This window comes from Candoia aspera, chromosome 2 (assembly GCF_035149785.1).
Source record: "Candoia aspera isolate rCanAsp1 chromosome 2, rCanAsp1.hap2, whole genome shotgun sequence".
Lineage (NCBI taxonomy): Eukaryota > Metazoa > Chordata > Lepidosauria > Squamata > Boidae > Candoia > Candoia aspera.
In genome coordinates, this window is record NC_086154.1 from 32,360,208 (window position 1) to 32,385,328 (window position 25,121).

At 39.4% G+C, this 25,121-nt stretch overlaps 1 protein-coding gene across 2 annotated transcripts in view; it reads right to left on the bottom strand.

The window, feature by feature from the left end:
* Nucleotides 1-25,121, bottom strand: part of LOC134489117 (contactin-3-like) — a 157,155-nt gene that overhangs the window by 40,598 nt on the left and 91,436 nt on the right. For both annotated transcript variants that reach the window (XM_063291599.1, XM_063291598.1), the window contains exons 6-8: nt 17,402-17,538; nt 8,629-8,758; nt 4,896-5,046 (exon numbers count right to left, since the gene is read on the bottom strand). In XM_063291599.1, the coding sequence (XP_063147669.1) occupies nt 4,896-5,046; nt 8,629-8,758; nt 17,402-17,538 (418 nt within the window). The remainder of the gene's footprint in view (nt 1-4,895; nt 5,047-8,628; nt 8,759-17,401; nt 17,539-25,121) is intronic.

The following is a 25,121-nucleotide window of genomic DNA, read 5'->3' on the forward strand; positions in this document are numbered from 1 at the left end:
CATTTGACCCCATCAGTTCTACTACTGATCATACTACTTTTGTTTCCTTGACTAAGTCTTCTCCATTAATTACGATCAAACCAAGAATAATTGATCTCCTTTTGCTTTCTCTACCTCTGAAAGAAAAAAAAAACCTGTCAGCAAGACAGGTCACAGATTTCTTGGAAGGACCGTGCTGGCAATTTGTTCCTCAATGTTGAAGTTCCCCACCACTACTGCATTATTACTCCACTTAAAGATGTTAGATATTAACTGACACAAGAATATATTAAATGTGATATTTTTTTTCTGTCCTAGAAATTTCCATCAATTTCATCTCTCTCTCAAGCCATAAATCTCCATTTTTCTTCCCTATTATTCACCCAGAAGTATTTTCAATTCCTTTGAATTGTCACTTGGCATTGCTCATTCCCCCTTCAGAGATAGAATATTCAGTGTCGAAGGGCATTAACATCAATTTATGTAACAACAATTCAAGTTTCTAAGTATTCGTTTCTATCTTTCTTGATATCTGGTTCATTTTATTTTGACTGCAGCTGTAGACTGAACACGTATCTCTGCTGAACATCCCACAAATGATACTCTAGCCTAAGCAGTTTCAGGTTAATTTATAACAACCCAGTCCTATACATGGGTAGTTCAATTTCTCCTTTCCACCATTCATTACACTGCATTTGTCAGCATTGATTCTAAACTGTCATAATGCTGCCAGGTTGCTTGGCTTTATTAGTTCCTTTGGCACTACATCAAATATCCTGAATAATCTGTATTGTCTACTGATTTCCTAGTAAACAAGGAGGGTGGGAGGAGAAGCAAACAGTTGTTAAGCATCAGCAATTCTGAATAGATACTGTCCATTCTTCCCTTGTGTGCACGTTTCACTCTAAGACTATAGTTTGTGATGGCATTAAGTCACATATAAAATTGGTGCTCTCTGATTTTCAGAGACTCCATCTCTCCCTTGGGCAATATGCAATTTCCTCTAAACATATATAATCTGGTGGGATTAGGTATGTGTACCCAAACATGCATATATACGTAAGTAAACAATATGATCCCACAGTCTTAAATGAAGTAGTCACCTTCTTCTTTTTCCCTCTTTAAATGGTTTATACTGCATTTTCTTTTCTAAATCCAATTTATGCTTTTATACACAGGTAACCAAGGTCTGTAATCCTCTTCTGTTGCTCTAAGGATGCTTTAGAAATCTACCACATTCAGTTTCCAGTATAAATACTGTTTCTGTTGTGCCGCTAATTATTCCGGTCTTTCTTCATAAAAATATAAAATTATTCCTGCTGGATTAGATTTAAAAAATCAGTTTAATCCACTGAACTCTTTTCTATAATAGTCATCCATCTCCCCACAAGGAAGACATGAACGCAATAGTAGCTTCCTATTTTTGTTCCCTGTCAACTGATACTGAGAAGAATGTGCTTCTGATCCTGGAAATAACTAAGTGCCATCATGATTAATAGCCATTGACAACTTTACCTGCAAAAACATTACCAAAGTTTCTAAAATCCTTCAAATTGATGCTCATTGGTGTATCTTGCAAAAGTGACTTTTGTATAATTTATTATGCACTATATGAAATGTCTGTCTTGAATCTCCCATCATTCTGCTTCATTACATTATTCTGGGTTTTATTACTGCCCCTCTCTATATATTTATAGTGGCTGAATATATCAACTTACTCCATTTATTAGGGAAGAGAGAATAAGAAAGGCTGCATTAATATCAGAATGCAGTCTTTCTTTTCTCTCTACTCTAGTAACCTGAGTTTATATCAGAATGCAGTGGAATGGCCATTGGAATATTCAATAAAATGTAACTTTAAGCATTGATGACAGAGTCATTGTGGAACGTGCCTGTCAAGAATATGTAAACCCTGTTCTCTTCTTAGTCCTCTTGCAGACATACTTACTTGTCCTTCACAGACTTTGTACATGGACATTTCTACCTCATCCCAACCTCCCCTCCTCCCCCCACAAAAAAAGAAAAAGCGAATGGGAATGAAGCAGTACTCATATTTGGGAAGGTGAACAAGAAGTGTGGGAAAGACTGGCATGGGAGTCTGAATTTTCTGACATAAATGGTTATCGTTCCAACCAGAGGCCCTGGCTTCCGGCTGCGGCTACTAAATGCCAGGTCGGTCTCTAATAAGGCCTCCCTTATTTGTGATTTAATCACAGATGAAAAGGCTGATCTGGCATGTATTACTGAAACCTGGCTGGGCCTAGAAGAGGGGGGGTTCCCCTCTCAGAAATGTGCCCAGCTGGGTTTTGGGTATGGCATCAGCTGAGATCTCAGGGCAGGGGCAGTGGTGTGGCAAGTTATCTGAGAATCTCTTAAGGTTTTCAGGTTGCTGCTCCATAGGTTGCCAGATATGAGACCCTGTTCATTAAGTTGGGTTCTCAGGATCAGTTGGGATTGTTGCTACTGTAGCAGCCTCCCTGCTGAATACCAACCTCCCTGCCTGAGCTGCTTGACTGCATTTCCAGGTTGGCGGTAGAGTTCCCCAGTCTTATGGTCTTGGGGGACTTCAATCTGACTTCCCTGGGAGTGGGGTTGTAGGCAGCTCAGGAGTTCATGGCTACTATGACAGCCATGGGCCTATCCCAGATCACCCAGGCCTGACATGGGACAGTGGTCACACACCTGATCTGGTTTTCCTGACAGAGTAGTTGCAATGTGATCTGGAACTGGAGGAGTTTTTAGTGTTCACCCTTGTCATGGTCAGACCATGCCCAGATTACCATGGGATTTCTTGGTGTCACTACCTGCTGCAGGGAGGCAGGACCTAGTAGATTTGTCTGCCCTTGGTGACTGATGGACCCTGATGGTTTTCAGAGGGAGCTGGGAGCTATTCCTGCTGGTCTGCTGCACAGCCCATCTGGGGCCCTGGTGGCTGTCTGGAAGCTACAGCTGGCCCAGAATGCAGCTGCATGAGTAATTTTGGGTGCCCCAAGGGTAGCACGTGTAATAACTTTACTGTGCGAGCTGCACTGGGTGCCAGTTTGCTTCTGGGTCCAATTCAAGGTGTTGGTTATGACCTTAAAAGACCTACATGGCATGGGGCCAGGCCACCTGAGGGACCGTCTCGTCCCCATCACATCGACCCATCCCATTCAGGCATGCAGAGAGGGCATGCTATGGATCCCATCTGCTAAAGAGTTCCATCTGGCGGGGTTGCGGAAGCGTGCCTTCTCTGCAATAGCGCCTGCCCTTTGGAATGTTCTCCCCCCAAAGTTGAGGCAGGCCTTCTTGCTCCTGGACTTTCGTAAAAAATTAAAAACCTGGTTTTGTCAACATGCCTGGGGTGGGAAAAAGAGTAGTTCCTCTTGGGGATGGTTAGCTCCTTAGAACTGCCCTGTTTTGCTTGCAGACAGAGCATCTTAGCCATCCAATTTTTATTATATTTTAACATATTTATATTTTACTGTTATTGGTATTATTGTATACCATTTATATTATGGTTAAGCGTTTTTATTGTGAACTGCCCAAAGTCCCTCCTTGTGGGAGAAATGGGTGGTGATAAATTTGATAAATAAATAAATAAGAAGGCTATGGAGGCATTGGATCAGATTGCGCCTATGTGAGCTCTCTCCTCTCATGGATCCCATCATTCCCTATGGTTCATGGAGGAATTGAGGGCAATGAAATGAGATGTCTAGATGTTGCTGGTGCTCAATGAGGGACAAACTCAACCGAACACATTAAAGCTATTATGGTTTTCGTTCTTTTTCAAACCCTGACAGTCTTATTTTATTATATTTAGTGTATGTGTTATCACTGTAACTTTTCTGAAGTTTCACTGTATAAATACAAAATAAAATTTATGCATGTGTGTTCATGTGTTGTGTACTGTATGTATATTTGGACTCATCTTCAATGGGCTAACCCCCCTCCCCCATTTTTAGTATATGAATCTTTTGCTTGCAAAAGGAGAAGGGCATGAGTGGAAAGCAAGAATCTGTGTAAGTTGAAATGGAATAAAAATCAGAAGAAAACTGGTTACAGTTCAGAGAGCTTGGAGAGGCAACTTGAACTCAATCATTATATAGTCTGACCTCTGTCCAAACCCAACATCTAGGCCACAAGGTAATAGAAGCAGCAAAAATCCTGGGGTTACCATCATGGATACTAATTATGTGGATCACCCTACTATTTGGGCATTTGGAAGCTCTCCCAGTCCTACAAGTGGAAGTGAGACCCAAATATCTGAGTTTATAGAAAGGACTCAGTTGTTTGTTTGCCCTGTCTATGGAGCCAAACCCAGTATCTACAGCAACTACTCAAAAAGTTGTGACAGAACTCTGAATTAGAATTGACATACTGGCAAGCAACAATAAGAAGCAGAACTGCCATGGAAGAAGCAAAAGCAAAACAAAATGCATCACACATGCTGATTAGATAGTGGTAAAATGCTTTTATAGTTAGCGTTGTTAACCAACAGCTAACTTCCATTCATAACAAGGTAAGTAACTCAGTTTCTGCAGAGAGTAGGTGTGGAAACTGATATGGCAATACTAAAGCCAGATCCAAGCCTTTTGTTTCGAATTCTGGAGAGACCAGAGGTGGTAGATTTCTTCTAAAGTCTGCCACTAATATTCCCAACAATGTTTCGAATAAGCTCCAGGAAACAGACTATCATCCAGATGCTTCTGTGTGGCATACTGTCCTCAATGAGCAAAAAATCAACTCACCTCCTCTTTCATCTATACTGTATACCAGTTCCATTTGAGTAAGATGAGGACTTTGATGAAATTGGTGGACTTACTTTGCACATTTGCTACCTAACTTAGTTATTAAATTAAATAGTGAATGTTGCTATTTCTTTCACAATATGGCAATAGTTAAATTACAACATGAAGACATTCACAACATAATACCTTTCATTTTCTTGGAGCAGCTCACCTCCCTTTTTCCAAATAGTTGTCGCTTTAGGGGAAGCTTTTGGCTTGCACTCAAAATGAGCTGTGCTGCCCTTTAGAAGCTGAATCAGTTCCTTCATTGGGCTTTTAGAAAAGTCAGGAGCAGAAGCTAGCAGCAGAAGAAACATATTAACTATGAAACACAACTTCTCCAGCATGTCCTCAGTGAGTTCCACAATTCATGTTACTTTTTTTTCTTTTTTTTTTAAGCATTGAAGAATATGAATTTCCCATTCTAGTTCATCAAATAGAGCACTGAAACAGAAATTGTACATTAAGAGGCCACTGAATTAAGCTGGAATTAAGTAAAGGGTTCACTTTCACTTCACTGATCATAGGAGACCCAAGAGTTATATTGTCTAGCATTTGTTTTTGTTTTTTTTACAGTGGCCAACTTTTTTCCTGCTGTGACTTTCCAGCAACTGGTATTTACTTGATGCATGAGCCTGGCTGAATCCATAATATTTAGTACAATGGGATATTAAAACATTAAATCAGTGTTAACAATATGCCCCAAACCCTTCCCTTACTTCCACTGAGTTTCCCTGTCCACTCTATTTTTTACAAATGCAAGATGTTTGTATGGCATGCTACAAAAGAAAGCAAAGGCATCTCACATCATATTTATCTGCAGCAATGTCTTTGTATCCCACAAAAATCCTGATGGGATGGTTAATAGAATCTTGATGGATTACTTTACCTTATGGTAAATAAGTATTTTGTGACTGGCCATGATCACTGTACCACCCATTTTGTCCCATGGCAGGCATTTCTAAGTACAACCACCATTTTGTGAATGTACCACTGGGCCCCCCAAAAGTGCATACCTTACAAATAAGCCAGTCTACCTTATTTTATTGATATAGGAGGTTGGAAAGAAACACCCTATACTGATTTCACAGTATTTCACAGTATTTCTAGAAGTAGTTCTGAAAAAGGCTTTCACTGATTTGAATCAGAGTCAGAGTTCAGGTCTCAACTGCAGAGGTTTATTTCAAGAAGATACTACTAAGTTATTACTGGTGCTAATGATGAAGCATTAGCACATTTTCTCATTAGCACATTTTCTCATAACATATTTTTCTATACATAACTGAAAGCTATTTTGCTATGTTTGGGAACAGGCTTTCAGAAAATATAAAAGGGAAGAACAGATGTAAGATTAGATTAGAGCTTTTCCATAAATTGATTTTTCAGAAAATATAACAAAATTGCACTTAAATAATTCATTGTGAAGGCTGTCCTGAAGATAGAAGAAGAGTAGTAAGTAGGTCTCAGCCAGGAGACTGCTTGGTGATACTTTTGACTTTGGAGAAGGAGACAGGGAGAAGATAGAAGACTGAAGGGATAGAAAGAGAAGAGAGAGAATGGGCTCTCTTTCCTTATGCTCTGTCTAAAATATTCAGAGGGCCAAGGGAGATGATGTTAGCAAAAATGCAAAAAAGAACATAAAAATACATTTTCGCTGACTAAAAGTAAAGTGTCCTTCAAGCTGAGCTTGACTACAGACATCTTCACCGAGACATCCATATAAGTAGTTTGCAATTTCCTTTTGGGATGTTATATTCAACTTCCCGGTCTAGCCAAATGTCTGCTATTTCCTTTAATTAACCAGGTCCAACTCTGAGATCAGCCACAATTGGGAAGGTGCTGCCAGTTAGCTGACTTCATTGGCTACTGCAAGACTGCCAGAGAGAGTTCATAGAATGTGGGAGTAGAGTCAAGCTGAGTTTCTCCCAGAACACTTCTACTTGAATCACATGAAATGCAGCAAGGAAAGAATGGGTCTGGAACTTCATAAATCTAGCTGGATAGAATGTCTGCCCTTTGGTTTGTGTATATTTAATCTATCTGTCTGTCTATGGCATTTCTATGCCAATATAAATCATAAAGTTTGCTAGTAGCTTGCAATAACTCAGTGTAAAAATATTAAATACAACATAAGACATCAAAATTAAAATTCAGGTATCCAGATTACATATGGACAAACTCATGGAAGACTTGCTGATTTCAGGATTGTAATATATATATATATAAAAGTTGCATTTGCCTACATAAAAAAGAGTAAGTCTATGTTGTAGATAAAATTTAAAACATTTCTTACAAAGGATACTTAGTATCTTACAGCTGTTCAAAGTCAACCAAAAGTGTTGCTGTTATACTCTGGTTGAATGATTTAATTCAATGATTTCAGGAGTTCTCATTTATTTATCTATTTCAATGTAAGATTTCGGTGGGAAGCTTTTCAGCACATTTTGTCCAGCTTTGTTAGATACATTTTAGTCTGCTTTTCTGATCAAAACAGAACCTATGTTCAGCTTAGATGTTTGAAGGTGAACATGGTAGAAGAATGATCTCCGGTAGCAGATGGGACAGAGTCAAATTACCCTTTAATTTTGTTTGAAAATCAGCTTCACTGCCTAATCTAGACTTCAACAATCTGTATAAATTATATTAAGTCTTACAATGAGAGAAGCTGATTTGGGCATCAAAAGTGAGAACTGTGCAATCAATCGTCTAATTAACAGCTTTGTTCAGATTTGTACTTACATGCTTTCTACCACCTTAACGCTGTATTTCATTAAGAAAAAGAGAAACCGAACACAACGCGAAACTACAATTTCCATTTGAAATATAAGATAGGCATTGTGTGAACTGCAGAGCGCACCATTTCTTCAGACTGCCTAGGCTGCTAAAATGCTCCACAGCTATCTCAGTACAAATATTTCAGAACAGACCATGTTACTTGTAAAGAGTAACAAAACTTTTGAACTGGCAGATACAGTCCACACATTACAAACTATTCAATCTGTTCATTAGGGTTGCCGCATTGAAGATTACGTCTTTGTGATTGCAATACAGGGACAAAACTCTTGGAAGCACTGCTTATATTCCCCACTGCTGCTGATCACGCTAGTGGCTAAGTATGCAGGAACAGATCACTGTTTCCCAGCTAATATTAATGCTCAGAAGGCAGTTCACTGGGGAGTGGAAAGAAAGAAAGTGCACGAATGGTGCATCAGCCCCCCTCACTTATGCAACCCCCGAAGAGGCCAGTATGGCGCCTAAACTCAAAGGATGCTCATCTCTGGGTTAGGAAACAATATAAAAAATGTACACTGAACTTAAAAGGTGCTTATCATCTGAATACAGCAGAAGCTTTGCCAATTTAGCTCTCCATGAGGATAAATCCTTGCCATTTGTTTTAAAAGCAAACTAGCATTGCCTTCATAACTAACGATGGTTCTCTGCACCCATATCAAGGAAAAAGTCAGAGTTGCTTTCAAATGACATTGCTATCTCAAGAATACCAAAGCTATGATGCAGAAGGTCAGTGCCATGCAGTAATATGCTGAGCCAATGGTGCTTCCCGATCGTGTGATCAGCTTTAATCACCGGGCTGGTATCCAAGCTTTGTGTCTCTTCTCCCCATAATTAATCATTTATCTTGGTGTCTTTGTTTTAAATCAGTAAATGATTGAGCTATAAAATATAGTAGGTTTCTCTACCCTCCACCACATCCCTCAGATGCAGTTGAGAAAATTACTCAGAAATGCTGATAAACTGAGTGTTGTGAAAGCATTTTTGCTACATTTTTAAAGATGGTGTAGGAAAAACATGACAGCTACTGCAGCACTGGGAAAAATATCTGGTTAACAGCAACAAAAGAGAAAGGAAAGTTTCAACTTACCTACAACTCGGAGATTGGCACTGGAATATATTGTGCCATGTTTATTCTCTGCTATACACTGGTACATGCCAGAATCTGTCAAGTTTAAGTTTGTTATAGTCAAAGCTCCATTTTCAATTTGTATTCTTCCCTGGATAGTAAAAACAAAACATTAAAAAGGAATTTATTTAAGTGACTGATAAAATAGACAACTGAGGATGCTTTGGCTGCACAGCAGTATCTCATGCCTTCATCAAACTTCATTTTAAGAATTCATACAAAGCTTAACTGATGTTTAAGTCAACTGTGGAACTTCTTGCATGCATTGACCAAAGTGAGTAATAACACCAATAATGGTTCTTATGAGAGACAAAGCTTTATAGAGCTTTGCGGTAGATACTGTGTAAGCATTGGACTGTATAAGCATCAGCTTTTAAAATCCTCTTTCAAATTCTGAACGAATGGAGTTGGATTTGCTTATCAGTGAGTCTATTCCTAACAATCCTGGGATCAACTCACTTTAATTTTGGGGCTTACACGCTTGTCTACTGCAAAATGTTTTTACATGGAGAAAAAAAAATATTTTTTTCTTTGAAAATGACAACTTATTTTGAATTCTAATTCCTGTTCGGATTATATATTTGAATCTTTTCTGTTCTCTGTAGTCTTTCATAAAGATATACTCACATAGACAAATAGCTGCCAAGCTTTCTACCTAATACTCAATTTCTTTTGGGCTAAAATTGTGATTAGCTGATGTTGGGGTTAAAGCATCCTCTGTGTACATCTGAACATTCCTGAGAACATGGCTCTGACATGATCAATAACAGTGAAGCAGGTTTGATAACCAACAGAAAGGAGATTTATTTATTTACAGGAAATACATTAAAGGGATAGGCAAAGTTTAACACCTAGCTGAGTACATCCTATCACAAAGAGTCAAAAAGCATATGCCCTTCATGTGTATGTCTTGGAAGAAAGGCAAAAGGAGGTGATCTGAGATTAGCAACAACTTTGTTAAGGATCAGGAAGAACGCTAGAGAGAATACAGAATAAATGCTATTACGCTACTTGTGATCTGCAGGTCATATGATGCTGAAGGATGCTATTGGATCAAGACCTCCAACAGATAATTAAATGAGAGTTCAGCATTCTGTCATGTGAACTATATACTGTATAAAAATTCAACAACACCTCAATCCAGTACAACAGAGCATTCTATTTAGGGGAATGCTTACAATACATCTTTATGGCTTTCTTAGAAGCTGTCTGATGGCAGTTTATTTCATATCTTTGGGGCCGCTGTGGAAAAGGCCTTCTCTGTTGTTTGAATATAACTGAGAATCTTCAAAAGAGGACAAGCAAGAAGATACTCTATTTCTGGTCTTAAAGAGCAGGCAGATTGATCCAGGTGAAGGGAATTTTTAAACCAGCTTCTGCCTAAATTATCTAAGGCAGGAATCTATTTTGGCCAGAGGCTGAGACTGAGTGAAAGTAAATATATTAGGGGATTTTCCTACACATACATATACATATTCCATTCAGGCACATAAATTTAATGCATATGATAGATTTTTTTTAGTTTCTGTTTTTCCCACTTTTCCCTTTTCTTTTTATTTAGCTTTCTCTTTTCTTTTTCTGATTTTTATCATTTCTTAAGTTTAAGGATTTTTTAGTTTAATGTTATTGTAGAGTTTAAATCCAAACAAACAAACAAATAATTTTCCATTCAGACACACAACACAAATACATATTTTGGTCACTTGCTATCCATACAGAGACACTGTAATGAGGCTTTAACATTATTTCTATTGATATTAAAGGACAGTGTTTTTAAGTCTTACAAGGTGGGACATAGAGTGCCTTGGAAAAGTTTAATTTTCCCTTTGCAATCCTAAGCTGTCTCCTCAATTATACATCCCATGCAGCACTGAGCTTTAAAATATACTTAATACAGATCAACATTTTGTTTTTCGATTTATGTCAAGCATAAAGTTGGGAAAAGTTATTTTCTCTAGTCAGCTATTGATCAGAAAGAAGAGGGGCATGGTCTAGGGAATGGGATGAGTCCTTTAAAATGTGGTAGGGTGGGAACCTTGATAAAGAAAGACTTGAGAGAACAGATGGGATTCATAGGGACTATGTGAGGTCTGGAGCATGGAGGATCTTCTGCCAAAGTTGGCTTTAACCAATAACTTGACCTGGGCTTGGAAACATACCCCTAATCAGTATAGCATATATACTACAACTGTGTAAAGCTTCAAAAAGATGATTTGATCAAAAGGAGATTTGACTGAATCATCCTTCCAGATCAAATCAGTTTTCTCTAAGATCAGAGACTCCATGGACTTTCTATCATTTCTAGATTTACAGAGTCACAATTTTTGTACTCCAGTCTCTGTTGGCTCCCATGTCCAATCTGTCCAAAAGGGGCCATTTTCAGTCCCTTTTAATACCCTTACATTCCCCCATTTCTGTCCCAAAGAGTGAAAAGAACAACTAAAAACAGACCAAAAATATTTTTGTTTTCTTTCTGCTACTTGTTTTTCTCTTTTTGCACTGTACCACATGAATATTTTCTACTCTGTGATTGGTTAATTTATGTGCTGCTAGATTACTGCATGATGAACCCAGCCAAAGGTATTTGGGCAAGATTCAATGAAAGGTAAAACAAAAAAGAAATTATTTTGGTAGTGTGCTATAGACTGCCAAGCTGTACAAAGGATTTGGAGATATCTTCCTGTATGAGATTACAGAAGTTTTAGCAATAAAATATGTAACAACAATGGAATTCTTCAGCTACTTAGATTTCTGTCTAAGTCTTCTAGAGTCTGCTGTAGTCTTGCTGTTTTATTTTCCAGAAAGTTGAAGAAGAGACAAAGTCATTCATTATCCTAGACTTAATCCTAATCAATAGTTAGCATCTGGTTAAAGAGGTAAAAGCAGCAGGAATTTTGGAGAAAAGTAACAAGATCATAGTGGAGTTCAAAATATTTCAAGAAAGAGAAAAAGCTGTATAGATTTCAGAATAGCCTATTACAACAACCTTAGAGAAGTACATGGATTCCACAGACAGAAATCTTCAGGTCAAAGGGAGAATCAGTGAGTTGGACACTTCTCAAACACCAGATACTTAAAAAAAAATGCCAAGCATAACATTAGATTGAAGCAAATATAACGATACAACAGTTTAGTTAAGAACTAATATGAGAATCAAATCAGAAATTGACAACTAAAATAATAAGAATTAACAAGAATTTCTAACTAATCTAAAGCAGCCATCCTTATGGCCAATCTTTCAAAATCAGGAGTTTTAAACCTTATGTTCAAAGTTACCTTACTGGTTATCCTGGCAGAAGGGTATGTGAAGAATTATAGCCTATAATTTTTTTCCAAATTGAGTTAAAGCTAGTATCAGGCTTAGTTTTTAGATAAAAAAGTTACTTTTGACATTGATGCATATTCTGGAAGCTTAATCCTCTAATGAACGATTAAGCATAATGTTCAGTGAGAAGCACTGAGTAGCCTATCAGTGGTTATCATATAGAAAGCCAACTTGGTATACTTCATGGAAACATATATCTTGGTGATACTTAACAGAAAAACAGTTGGCAAAAAAATGAAGCCAATATTTAAAATTTGTTTCATCCTCAAAAACAGATACTGGGAGAGCAATTGCACACAATCCCAACTTTTAAAAAAGGAAGTGGCTTAAGAAACCATTGTGGATGCCATGGGAGCTTCTGATTGATCCAAGAGTTAAATGAGCGATGAATAAGAAATAGAAGATGGGTGTAAGGATTAAGGAGCTGGACCCTGGTCCAGGGTAGCTAATATCTACAGGGGAAAACAATAGGCTAAATCACAAAAGGAACTTAGACTAACAAAAGATGGTAAAACAAAAGAAGATAAAAGCAACAAAAAGGGATAGGCGTTACCTGTACTAAAAGGAAGAAAAGGTGAGGGATGGGTCTGCTGCTAAGAGAAGATGATGGGGAGAGGGCAGAAGTCTTCAATTTCTGTTTTGCTTCAGTCTTCTTCCCAGAAGAACATATTTTAATGAGCTTAGAGAAGTATATGGCCCCATGGACAGTAACAGAACTAAGCAGAACAACTGACAAATGAAGGGAGTGTCAACCCAAGGTAAGTAAATGTTTTGAGAAATAACATAGGAGGAGAAATAGATTAATGGAATTTGAACCTAAGAAATATGGGGACATGCAGAGGAAGGCAAAAAGCAAGGACATAACCAAACCAGGTCTGGATAGCAGTTACCAAAGATAAAAATTGCCAAGCAGCTGGTCACAGGGAAGCAATCCATCAAGTTCAGACAAATACTGAATAAGAACGTTAAAATTAACTGCCATGAAGCAGGTCACATAATGGTCAACGTGGAAAAGAATGTTGACAGATGCTGCTGGCAAAGAATAAAAAGAGAAGCTGTACAAGGCCCCTGGTGGAAGACAACCAATTCATGCAAACAACTATAATCCCTAAAAGTCTAGAAAGAGTTTTCAGATATCGTATCTGAGCCCTTTTGTGTGATCATCCAGAAATCATGGAGGATGGGTATAGTGCCAGAGGACTGGAGAAGGGCAAAAGTTGTTCCTATCTTCAAAAAGAGAGGAAGAAGAACCCCTGGTAAGTACAGCTTGATGCCAATTCCATAAAAAATCCTGGAACAGATTATTAACCTTGTGAGCATTTAGAATAGAACGCAAGAGGCCTCATGAGCTTATCATAAGTTTATCAAAAATAAATCATGCCAAAGTGACCTGTTTTTTTTTTGATAGAGTGATGAGTCTAGTCTTTGATAGAGTGATAGAGTCTTTGATAGGGTGATGAGTGATGAGGCAGAAGACTAGCAGAATGCATCCATAAACACTAACTAGCTGTAAGAATCTGACATACTTGTCCCAATAATGGTCTGACTCATGCATCAATTGAAATGCAGAATTCAGATTTATTGAAGATGTGTATAGAATAGAGGAAAAAGCCACAACTAAAGATTCCCGCTTAAACTACCTAATTAAAAACAAGAAGGCAAGCCAGAACCCCACTCCACATTCCTTCCCCCCTTGCACCAGCAGTCCGGCATTCCACTTCCAGATGTCTTTGGTTGATATAACCTTGACTCTCATCATTAACCCAAATACCGTATTTTCACACTCCTGTTGCATTCCCCCTCCCTCCTGGTGCTTGACAAGTGTTGGCTCGAACTGGCAGATGAACATGATCAAACAATCTATCAGTTCTTTCATTGTGGATTCTGATACTAGCAGTCAGAAGACACAATGAAAACTCACAACACATGGACAGATTCAACCATATTTCAACTGGGAAACTGAGAATCCTAGACAAATCTAAATCCAAAAATGCTAGGGAATTCCTGGAAGCTTGGCATTCAGACAAATCAGCCACCAATAGTTACATAGAAATAAACCATATTTACACACCATTCAAAAGAGACAATAAAAAAGGTAAGAAGGAAACAAAAAGACCAGAACACATCCTCTCCAGCAGCCAACACTAGATAAGTAGAAACTAACACCAGGCAAACAAAAGCAGAAAACAATACGCTAATCAAGGAACTACCAAAGAGAAAACCACACACCCACCCAAACTGGTAGGGCAAGCTGCTGTATATAAACAGGGAGCAAACCCCACCCTCACTCGCACTGATGATGTTACCTAGCTGGGTAATGAAATATCTGCAAGCAAACAACCAAGCTCAGAGAGCACCAAGGACTCCAGAGTGGTGAGTATAATTGTCCATGGGAATGAGGTGGACATGGTGTACCTTGACTTCAGCAAAGTATTTGACAAGTCTTCCATGAGATTCTAGTAGAGAAAATATAAAATGAGGGCTGGATTATGCTACCATTAGCCAGATATAGAACTGGTTGAACAATTGTACACAGTGAGTAAACATCAATGACTCTCCACTGAATTGGAAGGAAGTGCTGCCTGGCCATTTTGCAGGGCTCCATTTTAGGCCCTGTGCTGTTCAACATAACTATAAATATCTTGGATAAGAAGTTAAAAATATGATTATCAAATTTGCAGATATCACAAAAATCAGGGGATAGTAAGCATCAGGGGATAGTATCGAGATTCAGAAGCATTTTGAGAAGTTTCAGCAGGAACAAATGCACATCCTACATTTGAATAGAAAAAAATAAAGGTATGGAGGACTATACTAGGCAGCAGTACAGCAAAATGTATTTGAGTGGATCACAAGCTGACTATGAGCCAAGAGTGTGATATAGCTGCAAAAAGAGTAAATGCAATCCTAGGCTGCATCAACAGAAGTACTGTGTCAAGAACTCTCTATTCCTCCTAAGCCAGGCCATGCCTAGAATACTGCATTCAGTTCTGGGTACTACATTTTTGGAAGGACACTGACAAACCCGATTATGTCCAGAGGATAGCCGTCAGGAAGGGGCCAGTCAGGACAAACTTATAAGGTATGTTTGTAAGCATTGAGTGTGTTTAGCCTGGAGAAAAGACGACTGCAAGTAGACATGACAGCTGCTGTCAAATATCTGAAGGGCTGTCATACAGAAGGCAGGGCAGAATTGCTCAGAGTTGTTCTAGAACACAGAACAAGAAAGGATAGGTTTGAAATACAAGGACATAGATTTTGAGTGCACATCAGGTGAAACTTCCTAATAGTAAAAGCTATTCAACAATGGAACAATCTCTCTCTGGAGGTTCTGTGTCTCCTTTGCTCAAGATGTAGGCAGAGGGTGGATGGACATCTGTTGGGGATACCGTAGTACTGCTTTCCTGTGCTAGGCAGTGAGTTGGACTAGGTGATCTCCAAGGTCACTTCCAATCTTGCATTCCATGATTCTTTGACTAAAAGCAGAAATTAGTCATTATGGAAAGGAGCTAAACATGTCATTAAGTACTAGTGACATATAATTTTCTTAAAAAACTTGACAAATGAGAATGAGAATGATACTAATTTTGAGATATCAAATTTATCCAAAGTTATAATGAGCTGGAGTAGATAAACTGAAGATATTTATGTATGGGTTATCTGAATATATACAGGGGCGGGAACTGAAGAATATATAATGCTGACCCAAATATGTTAATGGCAATTGACATCAATTAACATCAAGAGTTATAACTTATTTATAAAATGGATCTAGTAAGTCTTAGTGACCCAGAAATAACCTTTACCAGCACATGTAAATAAGCTAAACAGAACACAGCCTCATTTCAACTGACCATCCTTTATTTTTGCTTTATGATCCTCTCTTTCCAAGACTTCAAAGATGGGCAACATTCACCAATCAAGATTGGAGAAGGGGTGCTCCCCTCGCTTCCTGTGCTATTTTGGAAGGACAGCATTTTTTTCTTGTTGTTATGGCTAGTGCACTAAGCAGTTTCTTACATGTCATTCACAGTAGAAGGGACTCAAAAGCACTGTATCCATTTGGGGAGGTCTTGACATTTCTTTGTTCACAACTTCCCAACTTTATTTCAAAATACCCCTACTGAACAAGCATCTTTTTTGTTATAAAAGAAATTAAGTTTACCTTATCATGCTACAATAAAGGTAAAAAATGTAATTAAAATGTGTAACATCACATAAGATTTTAATCTTAGATTCATACACATAGGAGGATATATGCAGAGAGAGTTCTGGTGACAAACTCTCTGGAAAAGTTTTAAGTCAACTCACTATTGTTCTCTATAGTTTACCATGAGCTCACAAACACTTGCCTAAATAGCTATCTTGGGAACACTGTGATATTCCATGACTATTGCCAAAAAGTTGCCTAAACTGATGTCTTTTCCCTTTCCCACTTATTTTTTTTTAAACTAAAGCTACTGCACCTGTCAATTTCTCTAAATTATATCTTGACAGATTTGAATGGTGTCATTTTGATCAACACCCTGCTCAGTGCACTAATTCAGTTTAAAGCATACCAAACAAATATTTTTCCACTGTAAACAAGTTTCTGTTTTTCCATTTTACAGGTATTTTCAGAATGCATGAACCTTTCTTTAGAATGCCTTTTGGTGATGCTTTTCAGCTTGCTTCAATGCTGCATCTGAACAATGTGGCAACATGGCAGAAGCAGCTTTTTTTTTTTAAATTGTTATGTGTAACTTCATTACACTGAAGCCTCCCTGACTGCTCATGTTTCCTGTTCTGGAAAACAGCCATGGAGCAATTCCTTCCTCTCATGCTTTAACACAGGAAGACAAGCAATTTGAAAATGCTGGAGAGAAGATTAAATAATGACAACCAAGACATTCACATACATATTCCTCAGTCTCCCTGAAAATTTCTGATTTTCCCCCCTCCTCCATCAAAAGGAAGATGCATAATTTAAAAAAAATGCAGAAGAAATTTGCCACAGCACTAATTTCTTACTGATAACTAGTGAATTGCCCAGAAGCTGCTTGACAGACTGTCATGAGTACTGATGGTGAGCAGGAGGGGGCCCCTGTCCAGGAGTAAAAACGCATGCGTAGTACTGAGGAGTTAAGCAGAAACACAGATCAGACCTGCCTTAACCTTTGGGGTTTATCTGTCTGGGTTCTTCCCACACATCTTCAGTTTGGTAGGATTTTCTGTCTAATGTAGCAGTAATAAACACTAGAGACCTATTCCTCGTCTCAGCGTGGTTCCTGACTGTTAGGACAGAGACTAGTATTATAAATTAACTCTTTTTGAATTACTTGGGTGGACTTAGCAGGCTATTAATGTGCGGTCAGCCTAAATGTGAAGAAATTACTTTCAAAACAAGGTGAACGAACAAAGGCACATTACCTCTAATGCTAGAGGCTCTCCATTTCTCAGCCACCTGTAGGAAGGCTTAGGTTTCCCACCTGCTCTGCACTCCCAGTATATGTTGTCCTCCACTGCAGCTTCAAAATCTTTTATCAGTTGAACCCAGTGAGGCTTGGCTTTAAATAAAAACAAAGGGAAAATATAATAAGATAATTAATAAAGAGAAACTACGTTTGGGAACTGGAAAAGGCAAAACAAGTGAATGCAGGAAATTCAACGCAAACGTTCCCTAAAAATACATTCATCTCATACTTCGTTCACACTGTCCTGTAAACATTTCTAACACAATGGTAGTAGGTGGGTCTTTCAATCTCTTGCTTGACCAATACGCACGCATCTGGGAGGAAGAAGATATGGATACAGATATCCTGTAGATACAGACACACGACTGAATGAAAGTTCAACATAATTCACTGCCTTTGAAATTTAGTAAACTTAGGTAACTTTTAAATCACTTTGGTAGGGAATGTAATAAACAATTTATTTCATTTATAACCTGCTGTTATGTCTAATTGCTGATGCTATGGATCTTGCTACATGGGAAGTTGATAACAACAGGCCTAATGCCCACAGACAGTAGTCACATACAATATCTGCAGAAATAAAAGCAGAGAAAAGCATTGTGACAGACACTGAAATAATATAAAGATGGTGTCAAAGAGACTTTGGGGTCATCCACACAGCTCCCTTCCTCCAGCTCTGAAATGGCCTACTTATCCATCTCAGTACATAATTTCACCCCAGAGCCTCCATTTCAGACCCAGCAAATCATTAAAGCAGACTTAAGCTGCATCAAGGTGATCTGGCCAGAAATCTAGGACTGTTCCTTCCCATCTGGCTGTAGAATTCTGTTCCTCTGTGGCCATTTCTTCTATGACTAGCAGAGAGACCCTCAGTTGTGTTTTTCTTTTAGCTATGGTAGAAATACCAACCTGGTGAAAGGTATTCCATGAGGTCAATATTTCTACCTGGTAACCTCCACCATGGCAATCCCTGCCCTTAAGTCTATGCTTGTTAGGGCCATAGTGTTCTCCAGTAAGCTTAGAGTTAAGGGCAGGAATTACTGTAGTATGAGGCAACGAGGATCCACAGTTGGGAACCAGTTGTGTGTGTGGGGGGAGAGGCAGGTGGAAGATAAATGAACAGTTCATTTCCCTGCTCCTTATTCCCCCACCCCAGCATCTTTTTTGAAGTGTTACAAAATGGGAACATTTTTCTGCTTTTCCTCCCATCTTGAGGATGGTAAAAAAAAACTTTGCTGGGGATAGGGATAGTACCACAGAGCACTGCGGGTAAAAGACAATACTTCCATACAGACAAATCTTGTAACACATCAAGCTAGAAAATTTGTTAGTAATTTAGTGGGAAAGTTCAAGAGGAATAGCTGATTTGGGGTCAACATAGAAGGTATGGAAGTATCTTCTCCACATGATATATATCAGAAGGCATGTATCAGCTTCCTCACATTCTAGGAAGTTATCACCTTTCTTGTTAGCTTGGCCATGGCAGAAAAAATGATGGACAGGTCCTTTTCTTTGCCCCAACTACAATAATGATTCAGTTCCTGGGTGTGTGACAAAGCATTTTTTCAAATGACCACACCTAAATTGTAGTACTCCTTTCTCTGTCCCTTTCTCTTATGATGTTTCAACTTTGATGTTATGATGTTTGACCTTCCGGAAGGCCTTGAAGACTTGGTTCTGCCGTCTCACTTGGGGCAGGAAAGTGGGTAACCATTCTTGGGGTGGCTCGCACCCTAGAGTCCCTCCCACCAGCATGGCCTCTTGGATTTTATATTTATTTATTGCATTTTATATTTGTAATGTGTTGGATTTTTATGAGATTTTAATGTTTATTGTTGAAGCTTGATTTTATTGTAAGCCGCCCAGAGTCCCTCTTTTGGGGGAGATGGGCAGTAACAAAATTTGAACAATAAATAAACGAACAAACAAACAAACAAGGCAAAAGCTTATCTGTTTGGATCGGCCTTTTTTAAAAAAACATTTTTTATCCCACCTTTATTATTTTTTATAAATAACTCAAGGCAGTGAACATACCCAATTTTCCTTCCTCCTCCTATTTTCCCCACAACAACAACCCTGTGAGGTGAGTTGGGCTGAGAGAGAGTGACTGGGCCATGGTCACCCAGCCAGCTTTCATGCCTAAGGCGGGACTAGAACTCACGGTCTCCTGGTTTCTAGCCTGGTGCCTTAACCACTAGACTAGAGAATTTCCACAATAGAGCTAACAAAGGAAAAGAGTCAATAATTAAAATATAGAATATATGTTAATGTATTATGAAGTCTTTAATTTAATTTTAATTTTGATCATGACTTTTCATCCCATGAAACAATGAAAGCCCAATTTTCATGTGACTGATCGTTAATTATCTGGGACTCTGTGTTACACATCCCTGTCAATCTCCACTTGACACAGCCATTAGATTTTATCAGCATTCCAAAGTCCCAGTGGTCATTGATAGGGGAAAAGTAGCATTCTTGGAATACTTCAGCTGAAGGGAAACTGCAACTAAATTAGAATCATTTTATTCCTAGATAAAAATATAAATTTATTTTCAAAATAATGATATAAAACAAAAGGTTTCCCAATTTCATTGCTTGTTTAATGTGTTCAATTTGTACTAAAGTTCCCATCATTAAATCCCCATTGTTGTGCTCATACTTTACTCATCTTAAAATAAGGGCTTTATGTTTTCTATTTGGAAAATAATTTGTGCTGTAGCAATCATGCTATAGTCACTCCTGGTTCCAGTTTTAGTTGAATTAGTCCACAGCCTCTCAGAATGGTACATACTATCTACTTTTCCCTAAGCTGTCAGAGCAGAGACATACAGATGTTATATTGTGTCATGATGTAAAACCTTATACTCAGGGGCATGTTACAAGATAACGTCTGTACCTTTGTCCTCTGAGGGCTTAAGAGAAGGTAGACTGTATTTACCACTCTGAGAGTTTCTAGATACTCCTTCCTGCAGTGCACCAGGACCCAGAAAGCTCCTAAAAAGAAGGCATGGCATATAATCATCTGAAGTGCAAAAGTCTGTGAGTAGAGGGCTTGAAGCCTATAAAATAACATCTGGCTATCCACATCTGATGATTCCCAATAAGGATGAAAATGGCAACAAAGTGCCTCCTGGTGGTCAGTATAACTGAAAACACCACACAGGATATACACTTAGTTCACAGGTTTAGTCATATCTTTTTGCATAACTTGATGCAGAGGTTGTGGATTATCTGGGTTCCCCTCTTTGACTCATTAAAATCTATAACCTCTTTTTGCAATCTCTCTATGAGATATACAGCAACAGACAAACATGGCTACTTTCCAGCAGATTAGTAAAGGCTGACCTTCATACATTTCTTCTGGTGACTACTGAAATCCTGGAGAATGCAACTGAACCACATCTAAAACACACTTAATTATTCCTGCCCTGGCAAGTTATGGGAGGGGAATGGCAAACAGTATATCATCCTGTTTTGGAAAAAAATGGAAGGAATCCTATATAGAAGTAAAAGAGACTCACTGAAATTCACCCATCAAAACTCTTTTTCAGAGTTGTTGGGTTTTTTGGGTGTCTTCAGGTTGGTGTTGACTCCCTGTGACTGCCTGCAGTTTTCTTGGCAAGATTTTCAGAACTGCCTTCTTCCTAGAGCTGAAACAGAGGGACTGGCCAAAGTCCCTGTGAGGATTCTTTGCTTTCCAAGGACTGGACACACCACAGCATAGCACATCTGTACACAATGCTTTATTGAGGCACACACCTTCCCCAACAACAGGCTATTGATCTGGGTTAACTCCACCCTCCTAGGCCTTGCAAGTTGATGTACCCATGTAAATACATCTTTAGTACTCAGTCCTTAAAGCAAACAAAAGTCTCAAAGTCTGTAAAGTGGCATACAACCTCTGCTACCTCCAAAGGTTGCAACCCTTCTTGCACTGGTTGGGATGAGATGCTGCCTCGGTGTGGTTGCTCCTTTTCTGGTTGCTGCTGAGCAGTGTTGCTTTTGAGCACTCCCAAGCCAAGCTCCAGGCAGGAATCCCACCAGGATATGCTGTTTACTGTAGCTTGTGGACCTGGCAGTTGACTATAGTCCTCTTGCTTGCCTGTAATAGTTGCACATTTCCAGACGTTCCCTCCCGCTTCCTTGCCTGCTTGCCGTTTTCCTATCTCCTTTTCTCCTACACAACCACATATACTGTCTTAGCATTTGCTTTTGTAAGCTAAGGGTCTGGGTGGGATAAGGCTGTCTCTGGACATCAGCACATCCTTGAAAACACCAGGGTGTGGCTCAATTAGCCAGGCTGCTGGAATGCTGGCATGGAAACTTTTGAGTAAATTGTGAGTGGGCGAATGGATGGATGGATGGATGAGCCCATCCTCTCAAGTTTCTGGGGCTATAAACTTTTACAGCCCCTTGAGAAAAAGCATGAGCTGGGCTGAGCTTTGGGGAAATGGGTGTGGGAAGCATTTCTGCCTGGCTGCCGCTGCTTTTCCTAAGTACAGACAACAATCCCAGATTCACTTCCTCATAGTCCCCAAGCTGGCTTTGTGCCTAAGGCGGGACTAGAAGTCATGGTCTGCCAGTTTCTAGCCTGGTGCCTTAACCACTACACCAAACTGACTCTCTTTTCAGATCATATAGGATATGAAAAACTCTAATAAGGTCTAGGGACAGATTTTTTTTGGCCAGGAATGACCAAGGGTGTAGAAATCAAATGCTTCCAGGCAAAGGGAAGTTTTGTGAAGCCTATCTGGATGATATTGTTATTTATAGTATTATCTGGGAAGAATATTTGCACCAGCTAAAAGATGTTAATTCCAGTCTTAAAGATAGAGGTTCAGCTATTATCCCAGCCAGATGTCCCCTGGGGTTCTTTGAATTGTGTTACCTTAAGTACATATTCTTCAGCAAAGGATCATTACCTTGTCGTGGGGCTGGAGCTTGAGCACCTCAATGATGCCATGAGCTAAACGGTGAAGGGCCACCCAAGACGGGAAGATCATGACAGAGAGGTCAGACTAAATGCGATCCCTGGAGAAGGTAATGGCAACCCACCCCAGTATTCTTGCTGTGAAAACTCAATGGATCAGTACAACCAGAGATATGTCGGTATACCATCGGAAGATGAGACCCCCAGGTCGGAAGATGGTCAAAGTGCTACTGGGGAGGAACAGAGAATGAGTTCAACTAGCCCCAGATGTGATGACACAGCTAGCTCAAAGCCGAAAGGACAGCTAGTGGCCGACAGTGCTGGTGGTGAACGGCGAATCCGATGTTCTAAGGATCAACACACCATTGGAACCTGGAACGTAAGATCTATGAGCCAGGGCAAATTGGATGTGGTTATTGGTGAGATGTCAAGATTAAAGATAGACATTTTGGGCGTCAGTGAACTGAAATGGACTGGAATGGGCCACTTCACATCAGATGACCACCAGATCTACTACTGTAGACAAGAGGACCACAGAAGAAATGGAGTAGCCTTCATAATTAATAGTCAAGTGGCTAAAGCAGTGCTTGGATACAATCCAAAAAACAATAGAATGATCTCAATTCGAATTCAGGGCAAGCCATCTAACATCACAGTGATCCAAATATACGCCCCAACCACAGATGCTGAAGAAGCTGAAGTAGAGCAGTTCTATGAGGATCTGCAGCACCTACTGGACAACACGCCTAAAAGAGATGTTATTTTCATCACAGGACACTGGAATGCTAAGGTGGGCAGTCAAATGACACCTGGAATTACAGGTAAGCAATTACAGGTAAGCATGGCCTGGGAGAACAAAACGAAGCAGGACATAGGCTGATAGAATTTTGCCAAGACAACTCACTCTGCATAACAAACACTCTCTTCCAACAACCTAAGAGATGGCTTTATACATGGACTTCCCCAGATGGACAACACCGAAATCAGATTGACTACATCCTTTGCAGCCAAAGGTGGCGGACATCTATGCAGTCGATAAAAACAAGACCTGGAGCTGACTGTAGTTCAGGTCACGAACTTCTTCTTGCACAATTTAGGATCAGACTAAAGAGATTAGGAAAGACCCATAGATCAGCTAGATATGAGCTCACTAATATTCCTCAGGAATATGCAATGGAGGTGAAGAATAGATTTAAGGGACTGGACTTAGTAGATAGGGTCTGGACAGACGTTCGCAATATTGTTCAGGAGGTGGCAACAAAATACATCCCAAAGAAAGAGAAAACCAAGAAGGCAAAATGGCTGTCTGCTGAGAGACTAGAAGTAGCCCAAGAAAGAAGGAAAGCAAAAGGCAACAGTGATAGGGGGAGATATGCCCAATTAAATGCAAAATTCCAGAGGTTAGCCAGAAGAGATAAGGAATCATTTTTAAACAAACAATGCGTGGAAGTGGAAGAAGACAATAGAATGGGAAGGACAAGAGACCTCTCCCAGAAAATTAGAAACATTGGAGGTAAATTCCAGGCAAAAATGGGTATGATCAAAAACAAAGATGGCAAGGACCTAACAGAAGAAGAAGAGATCAAGAAAAGGTGGCAAGAATATACAGAAGACCTGTATAGGAAGGATAACAATATCGGGGATAGCTTTGATGGTGTGGTCAGTGACCTAGAGCCAGACATCCTGAAGAGTGAGGTTGAGTGGGCCTTAAGAAGCATTGCTAATAAGAAGGCAGCAGGAGATGACGGCATCCCAGCTGAACTGTTCAAAATCTTGCAAAATGATGCTGTCAAGGTAATGCATACTATATGCCAGCAAATTTGGAAAACACAAGAATGGCCATCAGACTGGAAAAAATCAACTTATATCCCCATACCAAAAAAGGGAAACACTAAAGAATGTTCAAACTATCGAACAGTGGCACTCATTTCACATGCCAGTAAGGTAATGCTCAAGATCCTGCAAGGTAGAATTCAGCAGTTCATGGAGCGAGAATTGCCAGACGTACAAGCTGGGTTTAGAAAAGGCAGAGGAACTAGGGACCAAATTGCCAATACCCGCTGGATAATGGAAAAAGCCAGGGAGTTTCAGAAAAACATCTATTTCTGTTTTATTGACTATTCTAAAGCCTTTGACTGTGTGGACCATAACAAATTGTGGCATGTTCTTAGTGGTATGGGGATACCAAGTCATCTTGTCTGCCTCCTGAAGAAACTGTATAACGACCCAGTAGCAACAGTAAGAACAGACCACGGAACAACGGACTGGTTTAAGATTGGGAAAGGAGTATGGCAGGGCTGTATCCTCTCACCCTACCTATTCAACTTGTACGCAGAACACATCATGCGACATGCTGGGCTTGAGGAATCCAAGGCTGGAGTTAAAATCTCTGGAAGAAACATTAACAATCTCAGATATTCAGATGATACCACTTTGATGGCTGAAAGCGAAGAGGAACTGAGGAGCCTTATGATGAAGGTGAAAGGAGAAAGTGCAAAAGCTGGCTTGCAGCTAAACCTCAAAAAAACCAAGATTATGGCAACCAGCTTGATTGATAACTGGCAAATAGAGGGAGAAAATGTAGAAGCAGTGAAAGACTTTGTATTTCTAGGTGTGAAGATTACTGCAGATGCTGACTGCAGTCAGGAAATCAGAAGACACTTAATCCTTGGGAGAAGAGCAATGACAAATCTCGATAAAATAGTTAAGAGCAGAGACATCACGCTGACAACAAAGGTCCGCATAG